The sequence below is a fragment of the Artemia franciscana genome, unplaced genomic scaffold (assembly GCF_032884065.1).
Source record: "Artemia franciscana unplaced genomic scaffold, ASM3288406v1 PGA_scaffold_36, whole genome shotgun sequence".
NCBI lineage: Eukaryota > Metazoa > Arthropoda > Branchiopoda > Anostraca > Artemiidae > Artemia > Artemia franciscana.
The window spans coordinates 804640-824780 of record NW_027062672.1 but is presented as its reverse complement, the minus strand read 5'-3'; the positions used below and the strand labels follow the sequence as shown (position 1 = coordinate 824780).

The following is a 20141-nucleotide window of genomic DNA, read 5'->3' as shown; positions in this document are numbered from 1 at the left end:
TGCAAATTAACTTTTTTGTGCATCACGTCACTCAAACTAAAATGTGTCGTCTCACCTGCTTGCGCATTTCCATGACGTTTCCTACTTTTTTTGTCTTCCTGAAAAACCACAAAAATAATAGCCATGCAGACGGGCGAGACGGAACAAAAAACTTGATTGAAAATTCACATTCATTATAAGAAAATACTGAAAATTTTGTGAGAAATGTAAGCTAAATATAATATAGGTGGGTTGAAGCCAGTAGTTTTGTTTTCGCAAGTTGGAATTTTGAGAAAAATAGACTTAGAAAAACACACAAAAATGTAATGATAGTCAAAAATATTTTTTTCATCAGAAAATCAGTACAATTTTAAAAGAAGAAAAGGCAACAAAAAGAAGGGGCTACTTTGATGGAGGTCATACCAATAAGTCAGCATACCTTGGAACTCGAAAGCAAACATAGATCAATTAAAAAAAAAGTGATATCGGGTTATAAGGATCCTAATTATTCCTGTGCATACTTGGCGCCTTACAAGGGGGCTATTGGTGAAATGCTGTGGAGTTTTTGCCTCTATTTTCTGACAGAATTAATAAATTAATAAAAGAAAACCATTCTGAAGAAACCCTTTGTTTGCCAAAAGGTTCGCGCGAACAAATTGTAAGTAACTCTTCTTACTGGTAATTAAATAAAAAAACAAGTTTTTTAAATGAAAGTAAGGAGCGACATTGAAACTTAAAACGAACAGAAATTCCTCCGTATATGAAGGGGCTTTTCCTTCTCAACGCCCCGCTCTTTACGCTAAAGTTTGACTCTTTCTCTTAACTCTACATTTTAAAACAGTAAAAAACTTTAGCGTAAAGAGCGGGGCGTTGAGAAGGAAAAGCCCCTTTCATATACGGAGTAATTTCTGTTCGTTTTAAGTTTCAATGTCGCTCCTTACTTTCATTTAAAAAACTTGTTTTTTTTATTTAATTTCTGAACGTTTTTAATCAATGCATGTTTTGATTTTGGCTCGCCGCAGAGGAATAATTAAAACGAAATTTGTATATTTATTTTTTTTGGCTAAATGGCTTTCTCATAATTTTGATCGAATGATTTTGAGAAAGGAAGAGCGGGGGAGGAAGCCTAGTTGCCCTCCGATTTTCGGTTAATTAAAAAGGCAACTAGAACTTTTAATTTTTAACGAATCTTTTTATAAGTAAAAGATATATGTAACTTAAAAATTAGCTTACGTAACGAATTTTTGTATTCTCATGTTTTTATTACATATATGAGGGGGTTCGCCCCCTCGTCAGTACCTCGCTCTTTACACTAAAGCTTAAATTTTGTCCCAATTCATTAAGAATGACCCCTGAATCACAAAAGCCGCAGAATAAATAGTTCAAATTACTAAAAATACTTTAGCGTAAAGAGCGAGGTATTAGGAGGAGGTGAGCCCCTCATGTGGGTAATAATTTCTGTTCGTTTTAAGTTTTAATGCTGATGCTTACTTCCACATTTTCATATTTATTTTGTCATTGTTTTTTTTTAAGTAATGCTGGTAAATCCCGCGCTCCCTTCATGGAAATTTTCTTCCCCCATGACAAATTCCTCGATGGAAAGTTCCCCCAGCATATCACCCTCTTCTCAACCCCTGCCTCCAGCCAAAAAATCCTCCTGAAAACGCCTGTATACTTCCCAATAACCATTACTATATGTAAGCACTGGTCAAAGTTTTGAACTTGTAACCCCTCCCACAGGGTCTGTGGGGGAGTAAATCGTCCCCAAAGACATAAGGTTTTTCGACTACGCTGAATAAAATGGCTATCTCAGAATTTTGATTCGTTGACTTTGGGAAAATAATTAGCGTGGAAGGGGGCCTAGGTGCCCTCCAATTTTTTGGTCACTTAAAAAGGTCACTAGAACTTTTCATTTCCGTTAGAATGAGCCCTCTCGCTGCATTCTAGGACAACTGGGTCGATACGATCACCCCTGGAGAAAAAAAACAAAAAAAACAAAGAAACGCGCATCCGTGATCTGCGTTCTGGCAAAAAATACAAAATTCCACATTTTTGTAGATAGGAGCTTGAAACTTCTAGAGTAGGGGTTCTCTGATACGCTGAATTTAATGGTGTGATTTTCGTTAAGATTCTATGACTTTTAGGGGAATGTTTACCCCTATTTTCTAAAATAACGCAAATTTTCTCAGGCTCGTAACTTTTGATGGGTATATATAATATATATATATATATATATAACTTGTGACTTATATATTTATAACTTATATAAAAATATATAACTTATATATTTAAAATCAGCATTAAAATGCGATTCTTTTGATGTAGCTATTGGTACCAAAATTCCATTTTTTAGAGTTTTGGTTACTATTGAGCCGGGTCGCTCCTTACTACAGTTCGTTACCACGAACTGTTTGATTCTAAAAACAAAAGTAGTTTTTCAACAGTATACACATCAAAAGACATGGCTTTTAATGGTGTTTCTAAATAATTAATATTGATTAAAATTATACTAAACATTCATTAAAGTTAAAAATCAACATATTAGACTATTGCAGGTTTCAAGCACCTAATCACAAAAAGGTTTCTTTTTTTTCTAAAAGGATTATCGCGGATGCGTGTTATCCGTCTTTTTTTCTTTGCTATGTTTTTGTTGTTTGTTTTCCAAGGGTAATCGTAACGAGCCAGTTGTCCTAGAATATCGGGAGCGGGCTAATTTGAACGTAAGTTGAAAGTTCTAATGGTCTTTTAATCAGTATAAAAAAATTTTTCCCCACTTAATTCCCATCCTCCAAAACTTGGCAACGGAAGATAACACTTTTACACCATATAGGGGGCTAGAAAGCTATTGAATAAAATCCTGAGATAGCAAATCGGTTTCAAATTATTGATGAATTATGTATTGAGCTTCTCAGTTTCAGAAGGACAATTCTCCTTCTGATACTGAGGTTCATCCCTAAAGGTGTACATTGTCCATGTAAAGTCAGCGATTAACTCAAAGATTTATTTGGGAACAAGTTAAGTCATTAGAGGCTCGATTGAATCATGTGCAAAGGTGTATAATTCACATCAGTTGTTATGGCGCAGAGCTGGGGGATTTATTTAAAGTTGGGGTGCATATAAAGTGTCAAAAAGTGTAGATTTGTGCTCAAATGTTTAACATTCGAAGAACCTTTAGACGAGCATAGAACAAATATCAGGGACGGGGGGGGGTACAAATCAATATCTACTCTTCCTTTATTTTTTGAACTAAAACTGTAATATGAGTACTGCGGAAGATATTACCTATTTTCCGTGTTATTTCCAAGTTCATCAAAAAAGATTATACTACCACTCAGACACTAACCGACACAAAAGACGGAGATTTGGAGGAAGAAGGATAGTTGCTACTATAAGCTCTGTTAATACCGAAATTCAACTTGGAATATTTATTGTTTTCTTATTTATGCACATTTTTCAATGTCTTCTTGTTTTCTTTGGGGACATGGTTCTTTTGCTTCCCCCTGACGGTGTCAATTGGGGATGAAAGTAAAAAAAAGTTTGTTTTAGCTGAAAGTAAGGAGCAACATTAAAACTCAGAAAGAATAAAAGTTATTCGGTATATGAAGGGCTCGCTCCGTCTTCAATGCCTTGCTCTTTACGCTAAAGCTGTTGATACTTTGAAAAAAGCTTCCTATTCTAATTAAATTCCCCCCCCCCCCTGTGCTTCAGTGTTCATTCTTAAAAAATAAGGACAAACAATCAAACTTTAGCGTAAAGAGCAAAATATTTGAGAGAGTACAACCCTCCATATGTGGAATAATTTCTGTTAGTTTCAAGTTTTAATGTTTTTCTTTACTTTCAGTTAAAAGAAACTTTTTTTTAATTAAATTTCTGATCGTTATCCAAATACTGCAGTTAAATCTGGCTCACACTTCATGAAATTAACCCCCCGCCTCTTCCTCATCTGAAAATCCTCTATGGAAAATCTATTAAAAGCAAAGTGCACCCCTCCCCGTCAAATTATCTCCAGACAGTTCCATCCTCGCTGAAAGTCCCCCTCCCTGTAAAAGTTCTTGCGGACGATTCACCCTGAAAAAGTCTCCATTGCATACTTTCATTTGAAAAGGATTTGAACCTTTAATTGGTTTCTCGATCACTCCGGAATTGCTCCCTTCCATAGAAATTTCTTCCCGGAAATCAAATCACGAGGAAAATAGCCCCCAGATATCTCTCCCAGAACATCTACGCCTTCGAAATTGAGTTGGAAAAAGAATATAAGATAATTAAAAAGAATTTCGTATAGGAACTCTTTCAAATACCCCCGGTGTAAAATTTCCTCTGGAAGGCTCACTCCCCTCCCCCGAAAATTCCCCCCCCCCTCCAAGAAAGATTCTGCCTATGAAAATTCACCCAAGCACAAAATACTCCCTCTGAAAAATGTCTATATACTCCCAATAACAAATACTACACGTAAAAAATGGACAAATTTCATAACTTATAGGCATCTCCCCAAGGTCTTTGAGGGTCACTTTACCCCTAAAATATAATTATTTTATCTTTCAACTATAGTGAACAAAATGGCTATATCAAAACTTTGCTTTGAGAAACAAATGGGCATGGGAGGGGGCCAGTTACCCTCCGGTCTTTTGTGTCACTTAGAAAGAGCACTAGAACGTTTAATTTATGTTTGAAATCACCCTCTTCCAATCCTCTTGGACCATTATTTCAATACGATCACTCCAAGGAAAAAAACAACAAATAAACGTGGCTCCGTGATCTGTCTCCTGGCAAAAATAGCAAAATTCCCTATATATATACATACATATATATATATATATATATATATATATATATATATATATATATATATTTATATATATAGGAGCTTGAGACTTGAACAGTAGGGTTCTCTAGTACGTTGAATCGGATGGTGTGATTTTTATTACGATTTCGTGAATTTTAGTGGGTGTTTTCCCTCTATATCAAAATCAGGCAAGTTTTCTCAAGTTCGTAACTTTTTATTGCTAGCACTAAACTTGATGGATCTTATACATTTCGAAAAAGAATAATAAGCTTATTCTTTTATAAAAATATATAAGAATGGGAAACATCCATTTTCATGGTTATCTTATCGTCCTATCACTGTTTCTTGTACCTTAAGCGAAGTCCTTGAGTATTTACTTTTCCCTTCTATAGCAGATAATATAAATTTTGGAGTTAACCAGTTTAGTTTTCAGCGTGGTCTGGGATGTCAGCATGCCCATAAAGTTCTTTCTACTCTGCTTTCTGATGCTTCCGGGAAGGGCTATCATCTTCATTTTTGTTCTTTAGATCTATCTAAGGCATCTGATTCTGTAGTTCACTCTCAAGCCCTGTTTTCTTTGCTTAAATGTGGAGTGAATGTTTCTATTGTTTCTTTATTAAAATATTCGCATGGTCATTCTTCCTTCATATTAAATCTTCTCCTTCTGATCCTTCTACGTTAAAGATCTCCGTAAGAGAAGGTGTGAGACAAGGTGGAGTTTTATCTCCATCCATATTCAAAATTTGTATTGCTGATATTTTAAATAGTCTTCCAACAACTTACCTTTTAGGTAGTCCAAATGTCTCATATCTTGCTTAGGCAGACGATATTCTTCTCATTAGTAGAACTAAATCTGGGCTTTCGGCTTCTGTTGGTTCTATCTCTACTGCTTTCTCGAATGTAGGTCTAACCCTTAACCCTGATAAATGTGAATTCCTTCATTTTGGTCCTTCTCTTAACCAATCTTCTAGACTTGGTTGTTCTGAATTTAGCATTCCGTGCGTGACTTCTTTATGGTGGTTGGGCATTACTCTTACTAACAATTTAGTCTCTTTTCGTAATAAAATTGTTTCTGATGCTAAGGTTAAACTTCAAGTGGGTTATTCTAAAATTGTTACGAACAGGGGGAAATACAACCGCAAAGCCCTTTCACAAATTTATTCTTGCTTTTGTGATCTCTCGGTTTTATATCTTTCTGGATTGTATCCTGTTTTACACAGAAAAGATTTAAAGGCTCTCAAGTCATCTTATTTTCATTTCCTCCGATTTTTGTTGTATCTTCCTCCCTGGTACAAGAACAGTGATATGGTAACAGATTTCGGGGTTCCAGATTTATTAAATAAACTTAAAGTGCTACACCAGAAACTATCCGACTCGATACATTTTACTATTAACCCTTTTCATGGTCTTCTAAAGTGATTTCTATAGTAATTTAATGTGTTATCAGAAGTTGTTTTTTTGGTGTGTGTGTTTGTTTTATACTCCGCTGTTTCAAGTGGGTCACAAATAAATTATTATTTTTTTAGTGTATCTATTAACATCAAAATTCCGTTTTTTAAATTTTTGGTTACTATTGAGTCGAATCGCTCCTTATTTACAGTTTTGTTACCACCAAACCCTTGATATCCATGAAAAATATTCATGTTCGAAGAAGTCATCTTGAAAAATGTGGAAATACTGATGCTACAAACAATTTTATTTAATTTAAATCCCCTTTAATTATTATCTAAGAAGAATACTTTCAGGGATTATTATTATTGAAATTTTGTTATTGTTATTATACTATTAACCTCGAATGTACGAGCCGGAGGTTGAAGGAGGCAGTGGTAGCCTCCCTCACATTTAATAAAGCTTAGGATTTAATAGTTGGTTGTAACAAACTTTAAGTAAAGAGTGATCCTTGTCAATAGAAACCAAAACGCTAAAAACACGTAGTTTGATTACAATTTATGCAACTAAATTTATTTTTTATTTATGCTGATTCTCGATGTGCAAATGTTTTAATTTTAGAAATGTTCATCGTTGCTAAATGCGCATGAATATTTGCATAATTTTAGAAATAAGAGTTAAGCTCTCCCGAAAGGCATTTGACCATTGTGAAAATAAAGCAACGATATCACCGTAAGAAGTGCGAGATTTTAGCATTTAGGCCTGTTTAGGGCCAAAATGTCTTCGAGCAAGACACGTGAGAACTATTGAAAGAGTTGTAATATGGCCTCCAAGTCTCTGATGTCGTATTGGCATACAGTATACTATTGTTTTTTTTTTTTTTTTTTTTTCAACGCTAATGCAGTCCATGAATATGAACCTTTTATTATCAATCGTTTGTACACAGGAACTAACTGATGTAGAGTATTTTATAGATGTATATTATATATTGAATTTTTTGTCAATAGATCCCTTTATGAGGTTGAGGGAGCCTAAGGGTACCTGGCCTATTGGGAGTTTCCAAAAACTGGATGACGCTGGAATCCTCATTGCCTTGAAATTATGGAGCCTGAAACTCTCGAGCAAAATCTCTGGAAAGAAATATGTCGTCGTCTTCTGGGGCCACGATAAGCCTGGATGCGGCTTGAACATGCGACAAGTGCAAGCACAAATAAGTACCTAAGCCTGAAAAGGTGTTAAAGGCCTATGTTTTCCAATTTTTCAGGAGAGATGCTTCAGAAATTTTTTATAAATGTTAAGGTGATTTTCTCATGGCGTTCTTCTGCAAAAACCAAACTTAAATGCAAGTGGGAGTGAGCTTTGGGGGAGGGGTGGTAGCCTTTCTCTCATTTAGGGTAATCCTGGACATGCTATAAAAGTAAACATAAACTAAATTGAGTGACAATAAAACTTAAAACAAACATAAATTATTCCGTGTACTAGGGGGGACCGTATCATCCCTTGTATAAGAATTTCGTCCACAATCCTTTAAGAACGATTGCTCAAGCACAAGGGCAATTAAAATGAGATGAAAATCATTTCTTTCAAGTCTTCAAGAATTGAATAGCTCATCTATGTGCATTTGCTTTTGAACAATAATAATGACCCATGAGAATAACAAAAGCAATAAAATATTCAGCTCAAATGTTTCAAAACCATTGGGTAAATAAACGCTCGCCCATTGCCATTAACTATTTTTGTTGCATTCATAAATGCTTTCAGCGTATAAGTAGAAAGCTCTAAAGTAAAGAGTGGGGTGTCAAGGAGGAGACAGGCTCCAACATTTTCTACTTGTTTTAATTTTTAATGTCACCTTTTGATCTTTCATTCGAAAAATTCGCTTTTTGTTATTATTTTTCTCAATGCTTAGGGTTGTCAATATATAGATGATTTCAAGGCATAGAAACAGAGATAAATTCAAAAATAAAATCAATATAGATTTTTGGCTAATATTATCAAAGTAACTGAAAGAAAATTCCTCATCCCACTATTCCTGGTAATAAAAAACTGTAAATCAAGAAAGTAAAATTTATCTTATTCCTGAAAAGGAAAATGATTAAGTTTTGAAATGACATTTTTTTTTATGTATATAAGAAACTTACAAATCCATATAGAATAAACCCTATTGCCCACCCTTTTTTTAATGTCACCCAAGGGGTTGGACTCAAAAGCGCGCTTGAGTCCATTTTTTTGTGAAGATATCAGGCAACCTCCAGAGAAGCGAGTTGATGAGGACTGAAGTCTTCTCCGAGACACGGAACGGAAAGGTGACAAAAAGAATGGTTTAGTTTCGAATGTGTTTGTATTTCAGAGTGAAAGATGAATGAAACCAAGTGATATAAAGGCGAAAGAGGTTGGTGGTTGTTTGTTTGATTTATTACTGGCTGGAGCAAATGACTTGAGTAGGTTATTGAGGTTACGAAATGGTTCACTTTCGAGAGAAAAATCTTTCAATGAAAAATATGTTTATAATATATATACATTAAATATATAGCTTATAGTATAAGATGTAAAGTATTATTTTAGTTTCTTTTATAAAAATGGAACAATGCATAGGAATTTGTTTTATAGAGTACCAAATTCGAACAAGATAAAAATAGACGAATTACGCGAAACCTGAAAAAGAATATGATACAAATTGTCAAAATACTAAGGTAATAGGAAAAAGTGTGTCGTAACCTCCGTCTCTTTGTATTTGTTCTTGAACAAAACATGAATAATTGCTAGCACTATTAGTCCTAAATCTAGTATTAAGGGAAACGAACTAAAAAATAGAAAGACACTCCTCACAGCCTAAATATGAGCTCCCATAGTTAAGTAGGAGCTTATTATTAGCGATATTTTTAATTCTTGTCCCTTTTAATACTGATTTATACTTAATTAAAAATTGTATATTCCATTTTGATAAGATATTAAGTTTTTATAGAATCTGACAATCTTATCCGAAACAAATAAACGTTGTTCCCTTTAATAATAAAACAAGGTGCATCAACAGGATAGGGAGGGGGGGGGGGGGTAAATGGCCACCTAGATTTTTTAAAGTACTTTTTTGGCAGTTTATTAAAAGAAATTTCTTTCCTTTTAGTATTTTCAGGCATTGCAACAACTGAAAACAGTTTTTATTGTTTTTTTATATTTAAGGAAATCCCTTTTGCCCCTCCCCCAAATCTAAAACTTTATAATTTGATGATCCTTAGTAGATATATCGATGAAGAAAACAATTAAACTCAAACGATTGCTGGCATAGTCCCTATGTAGAATGTAGTCTTTTGCTTAACTGAGAGGTATTCATTCTCCCAAGGCCTTAAATACAAGCAAAAAGGATCAAAAACGATTTAATTGTTTAAGACTGTTCAAGTATCTTTTGCTTATCGTGTTAGAAAAGAATCAAAAACTGTAAATAGTTGGCGTCTCGCTGTCTTGGAAAGTACTTGGTTTAGAAGAATTGAACTTTAAGGAATGAATTCAGACCCCTACTACCCAGACCCTACTGACCCTGAACTCAGATCTTATTACTTGTTCAGGTATTTGTAAGGTTCGAAAACCTGAACAGAAAACTTTTGAGTGCTTTTTTTTGGTTAATTTAGGTTTTTTTTTTTCTTTTTTTTTATATATATATATTTTTTTAGACTCTAGAGTTAGGGATCACAATTCTAATGGTCTGGTTTGCATTTTGTACAATATCAAGAGTATTTTTCTGAATTCACCAAAGTCTTTGAAATTCTTTCAAACCTTTCAAATAAGAATTTAGTAAATTTATGAGGCTCAAAACACTGCCCTTGGGTCTTATGTGCAAGGATATTGTATGTGGAAGGAAGTCATAAGACAGATTTAAATGGAAACGAGAGTAAACAGCGAAGCGTTGAAGAGGGGAAAGCCTCTTTCATTTACAGAATAATTTCTGTTCGTTTTAAGCTTTAATGTCGCTCCTTACTTTGAGTCAAAAAAAATTTTTTTTTGTTACTCTTCAGCTGGAAAACCCTCGTTTCCCATCGAAATAAATTTCTGGGCGCTTTGAATTGCTCATAAAAATGAAATTTGCTCATTTTATTTTGAGTGGTCCAATCAGTCGTGCCAGACTTTGCTCCTAGATGGGATTTGAAGTATTATTGAATACTAAAGAAAGAGCTTTTACTTTTCTACAGCTCCGTGGTAAAAAGTGGACTTTAACTGTACTAATTCAATATAATTAATTTGAATTAAACTTTATCAATTTAATTATATTAAACACATTTTCTTAAGTCGATAACGTTATTGCATAAATGTATGTCGCTTATACAATAAGCGACAATTTCTGTAAATAAGCAAATTTCTGTGTGGCCTGAGTTACTCATAGCACTTAAATGTGCCCATTTTATTTTGAGTGGTCCAAGTACAGATTTGTGCCGGGATTAATTAAAGCTTTAATTAAAGCTCCATAATAAAAAGTGGGCTTTAACTGCACTAATTAAATGTATTTAGGCTAACCTGAATTTAATTAATTTAATTTTACTGGACAGAATTTCTGAAGCCAATAAAGTTATTCTATTTGCTTATGTCTGAAAGAGTCAAGGCTGTATCCGGGATTTGGTCTCGGGGAAATAATTTCGTTCCGGGGGGGAGGTAAAAAAATTGATAAGACACAGAAAGATTTGTTTATAAGTATTTTGGTGACTTTTTACGAGTTGGACAAATATTTGGGGGGGGGAGAGGGTTCAAACTGCGTAATCCACAGGGATATGGCACTGAAAAGAGTTGTCGAACAACCAGTTTTTTAAGGCTGGTTAGCTCTCTTGTGTTTCTTCGTAAAATGTAAAATTTTTAGTTAAAATTTCCTAAAGAAATTTTTTAGTTACAATATTTTGCAAGTAAAATTGTGAACGCGGACCATGCAAAGGAGTTTTATTCAAAGACTATACATTCAAAAATATTTATCAATGAACTGTGTGTCAATTAAGCAGTGTGGAAACTATAGCTACTCAGAATCGGGATACGCCCCCCCCCCCCAACGAATTCAGAGAATGAATTGCTATGCAGTTAACTTATAGCACGCTTTGTATGATAAATAAGTGATATTCTTCTTCAAATTTAGCATGAACTAAGCCATATATAAATGGTTAGGATATAGTTAATTGGCTATAAACAAGCTTTGACAGTTTCGTCGGCCCTAAGTATAAGATGTATAGTTTTATGTATTTTTTATTTTATTTGGTAGGATATACGTCTCGATTCTCAAAGAGATGAATTTAGGTACTATAAAAAGGATTTTAACCAATATTTTGAAACGTTCACTTATGTACTAACTTCTCGTGAAAAATTAAGCTAACAGAATGAAGATAATCGTTTGTAAGAAAGGGCTTTGAAAGTTGCCCCCCTCCCAACGATTTGTGATCCCTACCCTCCCTCTTTAGTTCTCTAGGAGATAATATGTCACCTTTTATTTGTATATATTGGCCTTTTTTGCTTGTTGGGTCCTTGACCCCCTGTAGAAGACCCTTGCAAATGGCCCTTACTCTGGTCGCAATAGTTTACTATTATATTCTCTAACTTAAATAAGTGAGACTCTACGCAATACCGTTTTTACATGACGTCATTTTTCAAGAGATCAGGATTTTTTATTAGGTATTAAAAAAAAACTTTTAAAAACACATCAAAATTTATTTACGTGCATTTTTTCATGTTTTTACGAGTCAGAAAAACGTTTTAGAAGAGTTGTCCGAATCCCTGAATATGGCTTGGGGATCTTTGAGTATGAAAATTCTATATTTTGCGCATGCGCACAATCATATATGTTTTTTGGGCGAAATTTAGTTCGCCATTTTTTCAGTTTTTATTTGTTTGTTTTATTGTTTGACTAGGAATAAGAAGTGGATGGGTCTCTCAAAGGCTGTATCCAGGATTTTATTTAGGGGGGCTGCTTTTTTGGGAGGAGGAGGTGGAGGACTTTTGTTTAAATGTATCAAAATTTATTTACATGCATTTTTGTTATGCTTTTACAAGTCAGACAAATATTTCGGGGGGGGGGGGGCTGTTTAAACCCCTGGATGCGGCCTGAGGTCTCACGCTACACGCTATACAAATAAAAACAAACTTTGAACTGCATGGGCTTGGAAAAGATCTTCCCGCGAATCCCGCGCGCACGCACAGTCGTATGTGCCTGTTTGCAAAATTTAATTAGCCCTTTTTTAATATATTGTGTAATGCGAAGGTGTAATTCAATGAAATGATTAATTCAAGGATAAATACGCATACATCTTAAGCAAAATTGCTTCGTTTTTTGTGTCATATTATTATCATTAATAATAGAAAATCCAAAAAAATTAGTTATTATAATTGTCCAGAAAAGAGCCATTTTGTTTAAGAGGGGTTCACACGAGAATCGCGATACATAACAACTGTCAAATTCCAAGTTATTAATTAACTAGCATATCATAAAGCCGTCAATCAGTCAGATGAGGGGAAGCTTCTTTTTAATAAGGGCTTTTATGCAGATTCTACCTTTTTGATAGTTTTAATCTTATGAAAGAAAATTCAAGCAACGAAGGGTATAATTTTTTCTTATATGGAAATTCTTTGGGCCTCAAAAATTTGAATGCCCTATCCCTAATAGTGGCAGGGTCACTGTCTTGCAGTGACGCAGTACTTGAGCCGCAACAGGGGATTGAGTCTGCTCTGTCAGGAGAGCGGCTAAGACCAATCATTCATGTCTGTTTGGCTACGTTGCAACAACATTGCAAGATCTTAAGACCGTTAGTCTAAAAAACGTTCAGTATTTTCTATAGCAGACGTCTAGTTTTTCCTGCCGTGCGAAGAAAAATCATCAACAAGATTGTTTGTCGTCCGATTATCGTAAATGACAAACTACAACCAAAAGAGTAAAAGAAGTAAATTCTTTTTACAAGGCCTATACCTTAAACTACGCAAAAACAATAAAGAAACAGGGTTGCCAACTGACGTACAGTAAAAAGTCCAAATCAAGGCCAGAAAAGAGTGATTTTTGCTGAAAAAGATCGCAAGTCAAAAAATGTGCATGTACACGGCTGCCAAAGCTTGCGCATCACCTCTGAGGCATGAAAGTTTACATTTCAAAAAGTGTGCAAGTTGGCAACCCTGTTCCCTAGGTTAATTGCACTTCTGACGAAATTACCAACTCCTAATGTTCGAAGTGAATAGAAACTAACACCCAAAAATAGTGATTTTCACTCTTCTGTTTCCACTTTGATGTGAAAAAGATTGCATTTCACATGAAAAGTGTGCAAGTTGGCAATCCTGTTCCTTTGGTCAATTACACCTGACGAAGTTACCAACTTCTGATGTTCAAAGTGAATGAAAACCAACACCCAAAAATAGTGATTTTCACTCTTCTGTTTCCAATTTGATGTGAAAAAGATTGCATTTCACATGAAAAGTGTGCAAGTTGGCAATCCTGTTCCTTTGGTCAATTACACCTGACGAAGTTACCAACTCCTGATGTTCAAAGTGAATGAAAACCAACACCCAAAAAGAGTGATTTTCACTCTTCTGTTTCCACTTTGATGTGAAAAAGATTGCATTTCACATGAAAAGTGTGCAAGTTGGCAATCCTGTTCCTTTGATCAATTACACCTGACGAAGTTACCAACTCCTGATGTTCAAAGTGAATGAAAACCAACACCCAAAAAGAGTGATTTTCACTCTTCTGCTTCTCCTCTGATGTGAAAAAGAGTGCAGTTCACCATGAAAAGTGTGCAAGTTGGCAATCCTCCAATCAACCCGGCTTAAATTAAACTAAGGAAAAAACACCAATAGATCCTACTCAATTTTTTTTTCTTTTTTTTCTTTTTTTTAGGCTACAAAGCGGTTTAAATAGCAATGAAAATTACATTATATGTATCAGGGAGAGAAAATTTTTATTTAACTAGGGTGAGGAAGGGTGATGGATCGTCCTCACTCATGCCCTATGTGTGGAGAAACAGGCGAGGATCTGCTTCGCGTTATAGCTCTTGTTCCAAGTTACTAGATTGAAGAAAAGATTTCTTTTCAATTTATTGGTCAAATGAGTTGTTTTGCTTCAGTAATAGGTTCAACTGTATTTTTCAAAATCAATTAAAAATATATTAAATTGGGAACGGCTCATAGGGAAAGTTTTTCATAGAGAAGGGGAGAGGGAGTGAGTGCTTAAAATATTCTTTCGGTATGTGAGCTTTTTTTTCTCGCCGCTTTTTCCCTACCTTATTTTGTATGCGTTTGCTGAATGTTTGTTTTGACTGTTAACGGTAATATTTTGTCTGCTGCAGTGGCCCTGTGTTTCTTCATTTAAACTAGGGTGATGGATTGACCTTACTCATGCCCTATGAGTGGATAAACAGGCGAGGATCTGCTTTACTTTATGGCCCTTGTCACAAAATGCTAGATTTAAGGAAATATTCATTTTCAATTTATTGGTCAGATTAGTTGTTTTGTTTCAGCAATAAATTGACATATGTTGGTTGCCATGGCCCTGTGGCTTTTCTGGCTTAAGGATCTCTCCTTCTATATGTACACATTACGTGGGAGTAGACGCTAGCCTATTACTACTACTTTGAAAAGAGCTTCCACAAAGATCCTGGAGTTCCTATGGTCCTAACATCGCTTAGAGATGCAGAGAACGAGAAGGTTACTTGAAAGGTCTTATTGAAGGATTTTTGTGGGAGAGGGATCAAGCATATGAAATATTTTCATTTTCAGACCTACCATTTAAAACATGGAGGACTTAAAGGAGCATCGAGAATTTATGCTCTTAACGCTAGCATTGTGCTCTTAACTTTAAACACAAATAATGAGGAGTTCAACTGCACAAAACCCTTTATTAACCGGAAAGGAAAATAATTTTTAATAATTAATAATTAATGTATTAATCTATTAATACATTAGCCTTAATAATTAATGTATTTTCACTGCAAAACTCCCGCAAAAAATGTATTTTAAAATCTGAAATGATAACAAAACTTCAGGGGGTAATTTTCTCTTCCTCCTCTGAATTCCTCCTCCTCTGACACCACTGAATCTTAGGCTAATTTTAGTCTTATCCAAAGGAAACATAAAGTAACATAGAACGGCTAAACACCGAAGATATTATGAAATAAAAGTGAACTAGCCAATCGCTGTTTGGGCTCCAACACAGGCTAGTTGAAATATTGTAAAATTTAGACAATACTGTAAAAGGCATTGCAAAAGCTCAGAAATAGGCTTATTTATAATACAGTAGCTTTTCCAGGAGAGGGTTGAATTAAATCAATGGGGGATGACAGTCCACCTATTAGAAGTAGTACCATACATCCCGCTTTTAGTGCAGAAATAATAATTAGACTGTTTAGTAAGAGTTTAGCTGTGAAAGCCGAATCAGCATATTGCTTTTCCAAAAATTGATTTTCCTAAGTAATTCTTGTAAATCTTCAGAAGATAAGTTTGGAATTTTTGATCCAGTGCCACTCAACATTTAACCATTTGTATCAATGTCACTCACCATTCAAATTGTGCCTTCTTTTCTTTCTTCTTTTCTCATACAGAAGTTCCCCGAAGGTCCTCATTAGATCTCATTTTACAAGCTGATACCATGAAAAACAACATAATACTCATTGAGTCTGTCCCCCCTTTTTTTTTCTTGTGTAAACCAATTAGATATAATCATCTGTTTTTTTTCTGTAAGAGAAAAAAGACAAAAAATTCTGAATTTGAATACGCAAGTACTCGCAGGGAGGGCCTATTGTTTCAAGTGCTTTTTGGTTCTCTAGACGAGTTTTTATGCGCCTTTCTTCTTCAGTTTTTGCTGATGGCCAAACTTGGGTTTATATAACCCGATCTTGTTTGTCCCGCAATCAATTTATTTGCATAGCCATGAACGGTTAATAAGATTATTAAGAGTAATTGAGGGTTTAAATAAATTTATTAACTGTGCTTTATAAAATAAAAGAAAGTAGCATAGCTAGGAAGGGGAAGGGGAACTGATATCCCAAGGAGCAGCCTCTGAGAGGCGCACAACTAAGGTGTTTTTTTAATTATATTGTGGTAGTGATGGTGTGGTGGGACAGAACCCGATATTGTCCTCAAGTGCTAAAAACCCTAGCTAACCCTCTGAATATACATCCAGTTATATCATATATTTTAGATTCCTCCTTGCTTATGGCTTATCTTTTGAGTAGCGATTACCAGATTTTTTTTTCCACTTCTTTTTTGTGTCTCAGTCTTATTTGAGACTTTTTTATTTGAAATTTGTTTTATTTGATGTTGAGCACTAATGTTTATAAACACACAGAATAAACCTCTTTCTCTTCCTTTATTTATGTAAAGTCTTCAGATATTATTTTTAAATGACTATTTTCTCTCCCCTCTTTCAGTTATCCAGAAAAGACATTATGTTAATAGTTTTGTTTTTTTGGATACAGTGTTTAAAAATTAAAAGCTCCAGAAATCACTCTCTACTTATGTTTGTATTAAATATGAGCACGTTGAATATTGAACATGAATCCTAAAAGGGATGATTACTTAATAAGTCTCCTCACAGAGAAGAAATCAAGTCAACTGAGTGTTGCTTACTGGAAAATTGCCCATAATTATAATAGCCCATAGTCCATAAACTTTCGATTTTGGGTTGCCGCTCAATCCTTCGTAAGTGTAAGCTCCATCCCCACGAGAAAATACCCCTCCCAAGTAAATATGCTCTAGACAGCTGAAGCCTGGTGAAAATTTACCCTGGACACTGAACATCTCTAAGCATAAAATTGAGTTGGTAAAGAAAAAGTAAGACTTAGAAAAAAATTTCTTATAGGAATTCTTGCGAATTCCCTCAGCATAAAATTTCCCTGAAAGTAGTTGAGTATACATTCAGTGTAGTTTTAAGTTTTCCTGTTGACTATGCCTATCAGATTCTTTCAATTAAAGCATTCTGGCTATAAAATAAATCGTAAAAATAACGCTAAATTTCACCTTATTTGCAGAAAATGGATCCTCGCGATCTTCTTCAAGCTTGTCTATCTACACCACGGCCGGGAATATCCACACCTCGGCCACAACCTGGCGTTACTCCAGAACCGGCTGCAACTCGAACAGGAGCATCACCATCTTCACTTGCTTCGGCTTTAGGCTTAGGAAATGAGCCATACCAAGTAAATTCTGGTAGAAATTCTGCTTCTACGCCTATTACAGCGCAGAGTGGTGTTTTGACAACAGCGGCTGCAGCAGCACTAGCAGCTTTTGCCTCCACGGGTGTTCCTGCTGTGTTTCCTACTCCTCAAGGAAATAGGATTATAAGCCGAAATCTTAATGGGACATGTAAGTATTTTCGTTGTTTTCAAGGGGAACAAATTTGCATTAAAAAATATTAAGGGCAATATCTTTCTCCGATGGTGATTATCTTGGTAAATGAGTACATTGTCAGAGTCATGTGGACGAACTCTGATGCTCTGGAAATTATGATTTTAAATTAAGTGACCTTGGCTGAAATGGGAACGTACTTACGTGTTATAGCGACCATACTTTGTTCTTGATCTGTAATGAAACCGGTTTCTTTGTGCACGCGGAGATAATGAGCTTGGCCTGAGCGAGATTAAGTACTATGTAGGAATATTTTAATTTAATGTTTTATAGATGGAGGTGGTTAGGCTAGGTATCTAGTATAATGCGTTCTGGGCGACCTGCTTTCATTATTCTGTTTTGTAGTTTTTATAAAATTGTTATTAAACTATTATATTTTCATCATATTTTTGGTATATGATGTGGTCGCTATGACACGAAAGAAACAGAACGTATTTTTAAAAATCTTCAAGGAAGTAAGTGTGACGGCACTAGACCCTTTAGTGACGGCAAAAGATTTCCAAGTGCTTTCCATGAAAAATATAACTTCTAAAAGAAAAGCGTTGCGTACTTTTGTCTGTGTTATTTATGGAGAAAACCCTTTGTTGCTCTTAAAATGTGTCTACTTTATATTAAGTAAATCTAGCTGGTCAAATTCTACGTTTCTTGTGATGGCGACCCTAGCTCTAATACAAAAAACTAGATACGAATTCATCAAATAAATACGATAAAAATAATAAATAAAAAGAATAAATGGAATAAAATAAACAAAATATATTTAAACAAGGATTACTTTTCGTTATCCGACTTTTTTTTTTACTTTACTTTGATATTTATTATTGAGCAAGTGTAGTGTCGGAAAAAAAGCTAGTCAAATCTTGAAAAAAAAAAGACTTAGCAAGATAAGATAAGATTTATTTCAACAAAACGGCTATCACAAACCGAAAAGGGCAGAATTCTCACTTTAGTATCAATACAAAAAAAAAAAAAAAAAAAAAAAAAACCAAAAATTCAAGAAATAGTCAATGTCATAAAATCATAAAATTGCAATCAATGAAAAAGTCAAACGATAAAAACTCGTAAAATTAAAACGGGGAAAACAAATTCAAACAAAAGTCTAGCTAGCAAGAATTGCAAAGTTCGCAATTGCAAAATAAACAATAAACCTATAAGATAAAAGTGGAGTGAGAAAGGGGGGGGTATTAATTTAACATTTCAACTATGTGAGAGATGAAAGTTTTTCTAGATCTTTCCGTGGAAACTCTTATTAGGGCAAGAAGGGGAATTTTTCTTGAAACAGAACGTGGGGGTGCTCTCGTTTCCTTAAGGGTGACTAAATTTGCTCTCCGAAGGAGGGAAATGTAAGGCACTTTACTCTCATTGAAAATAATTCTTAGGCACCTTTTTTGAACTGCCTCTTTTCTGTGATGAGAATTGCTTCCTATTTACAGTGGCGCCGTTGAGGGGGGGGGGTCGTTTTAAGTTTCAAACTTTCTCTTTACTTTCAGAATATAACGTTTTAAATTTATCCTTGCTCGTTTTTAACATAAGAAAAATGAGAAAAATAACGGCCCATTACACTTTACATTATGTTCCACATTAATATTTTTCCAAACATACTGTCTTTGAAACCTAGTTAATGGTTTCATCAAGTAAAAAATGTGAGCTGGTTAATGGCAAAATGAAAAATGTGCTATGCTTCCTGTTTTGCCACATTTCCTCAAATCAATTTCTTTTCCCTTGATATTTAAGGTTCTTTCACTTCCTAATCTATCAGCTGAAGAAAGGATTATCTTGTTTTAAAACTTTCAAAAGTGGAAATGAATACACCATCTACATCTGGACTTAGGACAGAAATGAAATTTTCGATGAACAAGAAGGTAGATAGATATACAGTGAATGTAATCAAACAGTTCGTGGTAACGAACTGTTGGTAAGGAGCGACCTGGATCAATAGTAAGCGAAACTCTAAAAAAACGGAATTTTGATACTAATAGGTACATCAAAAGAATTGAATTTTTATACTGATTTTTTTTTTTAATATATAAGTTTCATCAAATTCAGTCTTACTTATCAAAAGTTACGAGCCTCAGAAAGTTAGCCTGATTTTTGAAAATAGGGGGGAACCCCATAATAGTCATAGAATCTTAACGAAAATCTCACCATCGCATTCAGCGTATCAGAGAACCCTGCTGTAGAAGTTTTAAGTTCTCATCTACAAAAATGTGGAACGTATTTTTTGCCAAAAGATCGATCACGGGTGCGTGTTTATTTGTTTGTTTTTTTCCAGGGGTGATCGGATCGACGTGATCGTATCGGGTGAACTCTTATTTACTACCCTAAGGGTGCAAATGCCACCCGTTAGAAGCCTCTGGTGTAATGTTTTTGATAAATACCAATGTACATATACCAGCGCCATAGTTTACAAAAAGTATTGGATGTAATTATTTTACTTATCTCCTAAAGCGATGTAATTAAATTCATTTTGATTGACAGAGTAAGTCTGTAAAGATCTAGTTATGGCATAAGAAAACTTTTTATCTCGATTTGCTCTCAGGAACTTACTTAACTATATATTTATGCTCATATATGCTCATATATATGTATTTTTTTACTCTATCTGTTTGAAAAAAAGAAGAAATTTCAAAAGTTATGGAATTGT

General features: G+C 34.6%; 1 protein-coding gene across 4 annotated transcripts in view; it reads left to right on the top strand.

Annotated features, from left to right (window-relative positions):
* Nucleotides 1-7220: 7220 nt before the first annotated feature.
* The window catches only part of LOC136041735 (NGFI-A-binding protein homolog), a 183924-nt gene continuing 171003 nt past the window's right edge, over nucleotides 7221-20141 (top strand). For 3 of the 4 annotated variants that reach the window (XM_065726484.1, XM_065726483.1, XM_065726486.1), the window contains exons 1-2: nucleotides 7221-7450; nucleotides 17125-17458. In XM_065726484.1, coding sequence (XP_065582556.1) covers nucleotides 7397-7450; nucleotides 17125-17458 — 388 coding nt within the window. In that variant the 5' untranslated portion in view covers nucleotides 7221-7396. Of the gene's footprint in view, nucleotides 7451-8140; nucleotides 8544-17124; nucleotides 17459-20141 lie in introns of those variants that run through there. The other variant, XM_065726485.1, reaches the window with a different exon arrangement.